Source organism: Propithecus coquereli, unplaced genomic scaffold, assembly GCF_000956105.1.
Source record: "Propithecus coquereli isolate 6110/MARCELLA unplaced genomic scaffold, Pcoq_1.0 Scaffold247, whole genome shotgun sequence".
Lineage (NCBI taxonomy): Eukaryota > Metazoa > Chordata > Mammalia > Primates > Indriidae > Propithecus > Propithecus coquereli.
This window is the reverse complement of record NW_012148030.1, coordinates 1049204-1058112: the sequence shown is the minus strand read 5'-3', so window position 1 is coordinate 1058112 and position 8909 is coordinate 1049204. Positions and strand designations below refer to the sequence as shown.

General features: G+C 33.0%; 2 protein-coding genes across 2 annotated transcripts in view; one reads left to right on the top strand and one right to left on the bottom strand.

Annotated features, from left to right (window-relative positions):
* Positions 1 to 2714, bottom strand: part of MRPL13 (mitochondrial ribosomal protein L13) — a 57621-nt gene extending 54907 nt beyond the window's left edge. Inside the window, exons 1-2 of the mRNA XM_012646546.1 lie at positions 2381 to 2714; positions 573 to 696 (exon numbers count right to left, since the gene is read on the bottom strand). Coding sequence (XP_012502000.1) covers positions 573 to 696; positions 2381 to 2407 — 151 coding nt within the window. The 5' untranslated portion in view covers positions 2408 to 2714. The remainder of the gene's footprint in view (positions 1 to 572; positions 697 to 2380) is intronic.
* A 15-nt stretch (positions 2715 to 2729) lies between these two features.
* The window catches only part of MTBP (MDM2 binding protein), a 92264-nt gene continuing 86084 nt past the window's right edge, over positions 2730 to 8909 (top strand). Inside the window, exons 1-6 of the mRNA XM_012646545.1 lie at positions 2730 to 2896; positions 3723 to 3803; positions 4802 to 4875; positions 4971 to 5122; positions 6800 to 6858; positions 8386 to 8530. Of these exons, the coding sequence (XP_012501999.1) occupies positions 2779 to 2896; positions 3723 to 3803; positions 4802 to 4875; positions 4971 to 5122; positions 6800 to 6858; positions 8386 to 8530 (629 nt within the window). The 5' untranslated portion in view covers positions 2730 to 2778. The remainder of the gene's footprint in view (positions 2897 to 3722; positions 3804 to 4801; positions 4876 to 4970; positions 5123 to 6799; positions 6859 to 8385; positions 8531 to 8909) is intronic.

Genomic DNA, 8909 nt, shown 5'->3' with positions numbered 1-8909 from the left:
GCAGTGAAGTGTCAAGGTAAATGAAGTCAATCAAACTATCTATAAGCAGAACTCTTCTAGAATTAGAACCTTTTTGTTTTATTTTGGAAGAATGACATAGAAAAGCAAATCTATTAATTCAAAACAGGGAAAAGTAAGCTTTATATACCTAGCTAGCTCTATATATCTTCCCAGAGGAAAGGATTTTTAGAAGAGAGGACAAGATTATTTCCCTTTCCAAAAACTCTCTATTCAAATGCACATGATTATGTGAAAAGTCATGTATAAGAGTGAACATTTAATTCATGGTGCAAATCAAGGTATTTCTAAGAGTGAAAGGAGGGGCTACTGATAATTTTGCTGGGCAGCGGCATAAAATATGGTTGTCCCAGGCAAACTGGTCCACTTGGTTGTCCCACAAATAAGCCAAATTCAGTTTAGTATGTTAGTAGGTTTTCTTTAAGAATGGAAGAAGGGAATCCTCAAGAAAAAAAGGGGGCGAGGTGTTCCTTCAATGCAGTCCCAAACTTCATCAGATTCTATTCTTGCCTAAAAACTACGGTTGTTTATGACAGGTCTAAAGTAATACTTACTTATTTGATGGTACACAGGTTTATGTAATCCTTGAAGTTTTATGGATGCCACAGCAGCAAGTTTGCCTGGGGGCTGCATTTTCCCATCTAAGAGATACCACATTCGAGCAAAAGTGGCCCATTGCTTGAAAAAAAAAGAAGGGGGAAAATGAAGAAAATTCTAATTAAAATGGAAATACAGTAATTGAATGTATTATTATATACTATCACATGTATTTTACAGTTAATGTCAACAATTACCTTGGAAAAAAACTGACTAAAGAATTGTTTTGTTTCCATGTCTATTTCTGAAAAAGAGTTTTTTTCTCACTATACACAATGAATATATTTTCTATATTTTTACCACAGTGATTTTCCCTCCCTGTTTTTCTATTAGCAATATGACTCATGTTTTGTTAAAAATATTCCAAAGATATATATTCCTTTACATTATAGCTTATATTTTTTGTATAACACAGAATAGAATCTGGAGGAGTAACGAGAAACTCTTATGAAAGTAGCAGCTGTTTACGAAGGTTTCAAAAACATTTTGAGATTAGTAGTACATTATATTGAAAGCTGAGTGGCCAATTAGAACCTGAAGACAATTTCGGGAATTCAATTCCAGGGAAGAGTTAAATAGAACAATGTAGTTGAGAAAATAAAGACGGATGACATTGAATAAATTTAAAGTTTAAAAAGCTGCCTGAAACACATCTTTAGGTTGCCTCAGGAATAGACCACTGTTTTTGTAGTATTCATCAGTGTCTTCAAATTCTAAGAAAATTCCAGCCCAGAAAAATCTTGACCAAATGCTTTCTACACATATACACAAGAAATTAAACAATGCTGGGAAAAATACAACTAGGATAGCTGGTTTTATTTTAAATTTAATTATCACAAACCTCAAACCAGCCTTTACATTAAAAAAAGGCCTGTTTTCCCGATCCACTGTAGACTAATACTTTGATATCTGACAGAAAAAAATATTTTGGCTAAAAAAATACAAATGTTGTCACAATGTCAAATTGCTACAAAAGTTTTTAAATTTTTTATTTCACTTCCTGTATTTACCTCATCACAGACAGGTAACAGTCCAAGGAATGACTCATACTTGTAGCGGCACTGGGCTAAGAGTCATCTTAACCAACATATCCAAAACTAAGTCCTACTGTTTCACTTGAAACCTGCTTCAACCTCAGCCTTCCAGTTATTCAAACCAAAAAATCTTGGAATAATCCTTGTTTCCTCTTTTGTTATCAGCCCACATTCAATCCTTCAGGAAATCCTACCGGCGCCATCTTCAAACAAAACCTGACCCCTCTTCAACACTTCACAGTGTTACTAGCCTGCCTTGTGCACCGTCACGTCTAACCTGAATTACTGTAACACCCTCCAAACGTATTCTTTGCCTTTGTCCTTCATCAACCCTCATCTCTGAACAGTTTGTTTTCAACCCAGTAGCCAGAGAGCTCCTTTTAACACCTCTGTCACATCGTATTACTCCTAGGATCAAAACCCTCCAACAGGTATCCCGTTTACTAAGTAAAACCAAATTCTTAACAAATGGTCTACAATGTCCTACGTGATCCACCTTATTTCCTCTCTGACATTCTCTCCTAATAACCTTTCCCGGAAAAAGACATGAAAAGGGCTGGCTTAAAGGAGGAGACGAGTATCAAAAGAACAAAAGCAAGTGGTTACCAGACTGACGACCTTCTTGTCGGTGCCTTCCCAAGGCACTTCCTGGCTGAGTCTCAGCTTCCCTACTAAATTCCCTCAAACCATCTCTCTCCTTCTGCTATTATTATGAACCACATCAAGCTCACCTGGTGAGCCCTGGAGAAACTTGACATACTTCACCACAGCAAGTCCGTCCTTTTTCCAGTAGCTAAACCGGGTCACGCAGCATTACTGGCCCGGCGGGAAACGCATAGACCCACGCATAACAGTTCCGAGCCCGTCCAGCACTCCTTCTGTTTATCTTCCTTTCCTAGGTCCCCACGAATCTTCCTATGGTAGCAGTTTCGTTATGAAAAAAAAGAAATAATGCAATAATTGAGGAAATAGTTCCATAAAATAACCCAATTGCTGGAAAACTGAGGAAAACCGATGGAGGACACAATTTCCAGCCGACCTAGGTGAAGGGAACCGGAAGTGCGTCATAGCGCGCGGCTGTTTGGATGTGGAAGGGGAGACCTAAAACTGGGAGTGATCTCTGAAGAGGATGGATCGGTACCTGCTACTGGAGATCTGGGGGGAAGGAAGATTCCCATCGGTGGCCAGTGAAGAAGCGGAGCAAGGGCCAGAGATGTCGTCGGTTGAGGGTATTGATAAGCAGCCGGGTAAGCGCCGGGCTGAGAAAGGGCGGGAACGGCTTGAAGGGAGGGAGAGAAGTTTGTTATCAAGTTCTGCTGGGGAGGGACCTTAATCTATTAATAATTGTCCCACGATGCTGTGCCTCTATCTGGGATAGATTTAATGAGGACTGAAAAATATCATCTTCCTGGAAAAACAGGGACAAATTTGTGGATGCAAGATTCTAGCATTCAGAAGTTTTTGGTACAATAAATATTTAACAATAAATTCCCTGTGCCTTAGTAATGGAATTTTCTGCTGTTTGGAAACGTTTACATTCGTTAAGTATTTCTGCTCTTGTGTTTAACATGAGGCTCATACACAAAGGAACAAGATGGACAAAGATCTTTTTGTCCTAGAGGTTACACTGTAATGTGAGCAGACATTCCTCATATAAACTAAGTTATAAAAACAAATAATAAATTTTAAATGATTTTATAATAACTGCGATTACACTGCTTTTTGATGCTCCTGTTTAGACAATATTGCATTTTATTTTTCGTTTGTTTTGATGGTACAGGCTTTTGAGAAGGAAATGTAAGTGGTTGTGTACAAGGTATTATGACAGAGCTTCCCTTCTCTTTAAAATTATTCTTTTGGGGGAATTTTGGATTTGTGCTAACTGACTGGCATGTACAAATCGGGAACCTTTCCTGTTTTCTCTCCTTGCTTTAGATTTACTATATCAAAACTTAACAGGTCTTGAGCAGCGTGTAGCTATATATGTACAACATACTGATCTTGAAAGTCTCCGAACAGGGCAGATTATGTAACTCTTCAGCCCTTTCAGTTAGTCTGTCTTTTCTTTTTCAGACTTCACAGCAGCAAATATTTATCACCTCCTGAAAAGAAGCATTAGTGCTTCAATTAATCCAGAAGATAGTACTTTTCCTGGTAAGTATAACATAAACCCCTTTTTTCTTTGGCACAGCATTTGTATTGGAAATTAATTAATTTGGCCACTTGGGAGTACAAGGAAATACTTGTTGACTGTGTACAAGGAGGTAACTAAGGTAATACAAAATTGAAAAAGACATTACCGCTTCCTTCCTGATGCTTGAATATCATGAAGTTGTTATGAAAATTATTCTAGGTTGTCAGCTTGAGTTTTGCTCCTTTTATGAAATTTTCTTGTCCGTTATGGCAATGTGAGAAGGATTTTTGTCCTGAGTAAAAATGCGTTAATAATGCTCCCACACTGACTTCCTTGCCATTTATTTTTTTATGTTCTTAGCTCTTAACTGATTCTCTTCAAAGTAATTCATAATTGCTAAACACAATAGTCTTTTCTTTATTCTTACCTGCTTTGACTTTTTGAAGTATTCCACTTTTTTGACCACTCCTTACTTTGTAAAAACCTTTCCTTCCTTAGCTTCAACTGACATTATACAAATGTTCTACTTACCTTGACAGTTATCTTCTCTTTTACTTCCTCCTTTATCTGAGAATATTCCTTAAAGGTTCAGAAAATGGAGATGCCAAAACAGACTCTTCAACTCCCTGTCTAGCCAGACTGAACCAACCTACATGGTCTTTGGAAAGGGAATTGTTTTCACTAAAATGACTTACATGGTTTTGTGTTACTCAGTAGTAATTGTGTGGGTGTATTTTCAACATCTTTATCGTGGATTTTAATCTGTTTGAAATGATTAAAATAATGTGTATTTTGAATTGTGATGAAGTAAAGCATAGTATTCATTGAGTAATTCTGCTCTTTAGGCAGATTGTTCTGTTTGAATTTTTAGCAGAGATTTTAAAATGATCCATATGTATATAACTTGGATAACTATATATTTCAAAATTATATAATTCTTTAAGTTCAGTATATATGCTGTGACATCTGCTTATTTATGGTATGCATTTCTTCCAATAAGTGTAATTTTGTTTTCAAGCCTGTTCGGTGGGTGGTATACCTGGTTCCAAGAAGTGGTTCTTTGCAGTGCAAGCAGTATGTGGATTTTATCAGGTAATATAAATTTAAAAATAGTTTTTGGTGAATGTCTTTGCTAATATGAGGAATTGCATGAATCCATTATTTAATGCAATCTTTTGATTGATTAGTTTTGTAGTTCTGATTGGCAAGAGATACATTTTGATATGGAAAACGATAAAATTGAAGATGTTTTTCAAACAAATACCGAAGAATGTTTGAGTGCTGCTGAGTGTTTTGAAGAAGAAGATAATAATAGCAGGGAGTCGTTATCCTTGGCTGAGTATGCTTATATGCTTTTTATATTTTCTTTACAATATTTAACATTAGACAGTTATTTAAGCTATGAGGGTGAAGATTACATATTTTAGCAATTATACTAAGGAAATTCTAATTAATTGAAATTTTCAATTAATTTTGGAAGACATTAGGCAATTCAGGCCTTTTATCTGAATAAAATTCTTTAAAATGCAAAAATTGATATCTGAAAATGTTTTATTTCTTAAGCTTGCATAATTTCAAGAATTATAAAAAGTGATATTTTAATTAACATGTTACTTTCTTGAAGATAAATTCTGCCTGATATACTGTATTTTAAGAGCTTGGCAAGAAATGTTATTTAATGTTAATATCTAGCATTCAAACCAAAGTATCATTTTTATTTTTCTATTTTCATTTTTTATTTTTGAGGCTGAAATGTGTGATTTCTTCAATTTATGTGTATCTTCATCTTTTCAGATAACTTTTAAAGTCCATAAAGAGTTTTTTGAGGATTATTTACATGATTGAGTTCACTTTTAGGTTTTTTGAATTCTGGTACAGTATATAAATAGATCCAAGTGACATAAGTTGTGATAATAATATTTTTCTTCATGATATATCCCATTTCTGACTCATAGTTAATACATTTCATTTTTTTCTTCCATAATATTTCAAGACAGAAAACTGCTTTTGTTATTATTTTGGTATTCACGTATTGTAATATATCTGTAAACATCTGCAGACTTAACACATTTCATTTTCTTTTTTCCAGATCGTATTTATTTGTACCAGTTAATGAAGGGAGGCCTTTTTAGAATCAGGGAAAAGTCATTGAACCAGGGATCAGTAGAAGTGGACTTTAGCTATTTGCTTAACTTTTCTCGTTCTTTGTTTTCTCATCCATAAAGTATTGAGGTCCTTTTAGATGATTTCTTAGGTGCTTTCATATACCCTTAAAAGCTTTTATCATTCCATATGTTTTTCCACCGCTATTAAAAGATGACAAGTATAAAAGTTTTTCTGATAAGTGACCTAATAATTATTTCCACAAGAGGGAGCCTGAAAACTAGAGTTTAACATAAGATTCCTTTAGTTTCTTTTTTTTTTCCTTTTATATTTCATACATGCTATGAGAAATGCCTTAAGTTTCTCAGGCAATTGTGGGTTTATAATAAAGGATTTAAGTACCTTTATGCTTTATAATAAACTATTCTGAAAAAAATTTCATCATATGGATAAAACAAGTTTTGAAGAATCTGAAGAGGGCACCATATTCCTTAGTCAGAACTGTTATATGCTATTCAGAGAAAACTCATATTCTTCTTTATTAAATACTTAGCATTTCCTTACTTCTAAGATTCAGAAATATGTTTGGCCTATTAAGATTTATATTTAGTATACAAGATATAATTTATGGAGTTTTATTCCCTTTTATTGTTTGTTGGGTATGGGTAAGAACTTATACTCAGTTTGAATCATGGCTTTCATACATCTAGTTACGTAACTTTAGACAAGTAAAGTGGAGATAATAATAGTATTATAGTAGTACCTCGTGGGATTGTCATTAGGATCAAATGAGATAGTACATCTAACATACTTAACAGTGTCTGGCACAGGGATACTTTTAGTCAATATTATCTATTATGATTGTATGTAATGTGTATTTGTGTTTTTTTTCTCACTTGCCCTCTTATTTTAGTCTTTATGAAGAGTCTGCAGAAAATTTGCATCAGTTATCAGACAAGCTTCCTGCTCCTGGTAATATTTTGTGACTGCTTTCGTTAGTTTGTATCTTACATTATACTTTTTATGAATGAGTGATAAATGCATTCTATGCTAATCTTGAAATTCAAAATGAAAAATAATTTCTTAATTGAAGTTGATACAGAATGTACTCCATTATTTTAATAATGAGACATTACAGTTCTGTCCATTGTTTTCATTTAGTTAGACAAAAATTAGATCTTAGAAAATTAAATACCCATATCTGTTTCCTTACTTAGTTATCACTGAAGAAAAATCTTTCCACTGTATACCATTATTTTCCAGAGTATGTTCTGTAGAACACTAGTCTTATAAATAACTCCTGGAAAAATGGATTCTTTAACCTACATAATTTGGATAACATTCTTTTATGATGAAGTTAGTACACATATTATCAAATGGAATATGTCTTACAGTAAAAGAAGCCCTTGATTCAGCATTGTTCTACAAAACCTAATTTTTTCCTCTAATGGAAAGCTTATTCTGTGAAATACTATATATATCATAGTATTCTTAAAACTTTTAAGAAGTTTTTAACTCTTTAACTCCTTAACTTTTGGTTTAATCAAATAGCCGTTGTCTAAAATTTGATATAATTGGGATCTACAAATAACTTTGAAGAGCGTTCTTTTCTGAATATTTTCATTATTTAAGGTCATTATTAAGTAGTTATTTGTTATGTCTGTTACATGTCATGCATAGTACTAGGAGCTGAGTATACAATGAGAGTACAGCATATGTAATTACCATAAAGGACATTATAGCTTGCAGTCTAATCCCTATATTCAAGGAGATCATATTTTAGTACAAAAGTCCCACATGGAAAATAAGCGAATACTTTGGTAAATACACAATTTTTTAAATGAAATGTGTCAAGTTCAAAGTATGCATTGAAATTTTATATAGTTGCTGTTTTGGTTAAGTAGAGTACTTTCATTATCAAATTTATATTTGGTTTCTGTTTCATTTTGATTTTTCTGGTGCTTCAGTAAATTTATAAATATACAAAATTTAAATTTTTGTGAAGTTATTCTTTCTTAGGATCCAATGTCCATATAATTGGGTTTTCTAAGTATTTTATTGTCCTTTAAAAAGAGAAATCATTTGTTTGAACATTATGATTTTGTTATCCTTTTGGTTAACAAAATTAAATTGTAGGAAAATATAGTGAAATTGCACAGGTTTTTTTTTTCCTCTGTTGAGTACAATAGCATTGATGATCTTGAGAGCAATGTGTATAATTAACCACTGCTGCAGAATTGGCAAGTAATTATGATGTAGTTCATTGTTTTCTAGCATATGCTAGCTATTTCAAGATAATATGGCTTTAAATCAAATGAATACTTTAAAATTTTGAATTTCTATAGATATATGTTGTTTTGAAGTATTTCAGAAATTCAAGTTAAAATTCTCCTTTATCTTCTAAGTAAACATAAAATTCAATTGTTCAGGGCACTATTTTGAGACATTTCTGATCCACCATTATTTAAAATTATAAAAATGCATTTTTTCTCTTTTTAGGTAGAGCAATGATAGATATAATACTGTTGCCCTCTGACAAAGATCCTCCTAAATGGAAAGACTGTTTACCTACTATAGGAGCATTAAAACATTTGAAGGAATGGTATTCAGCAAAAATTACCATAGCAGGAAATCACCATGAAATGTAAGCTTCTTTGTTGATATCTGATTATTGTCTGTGTTGTCTGCTTTCGCAATTAACATGCTATCCTGTTTTTTTAGACTCAGCATTTGAAAATTATTGAAATGTGACAAGATACAATTTTATGTTTTATTTGTGATTGGAGATTTATTTCTTGAGAAGAGGCTATATTTTTCTTATATTTATGTTTCTGGGATGTGTAAGTTTTTAGTAAATATTATTATCAATGCTGTTTTATAACCATTAGCGAGCATTCATTTTGCAAACTGTGTGCACACTGTGTGCTTTTGAACATAAATACACTATACACTGGATTTGTAATGTCATATTTGTGTTTTTTGTTACATAGTAATATAGAAATAAATATACACTCATATTTTAT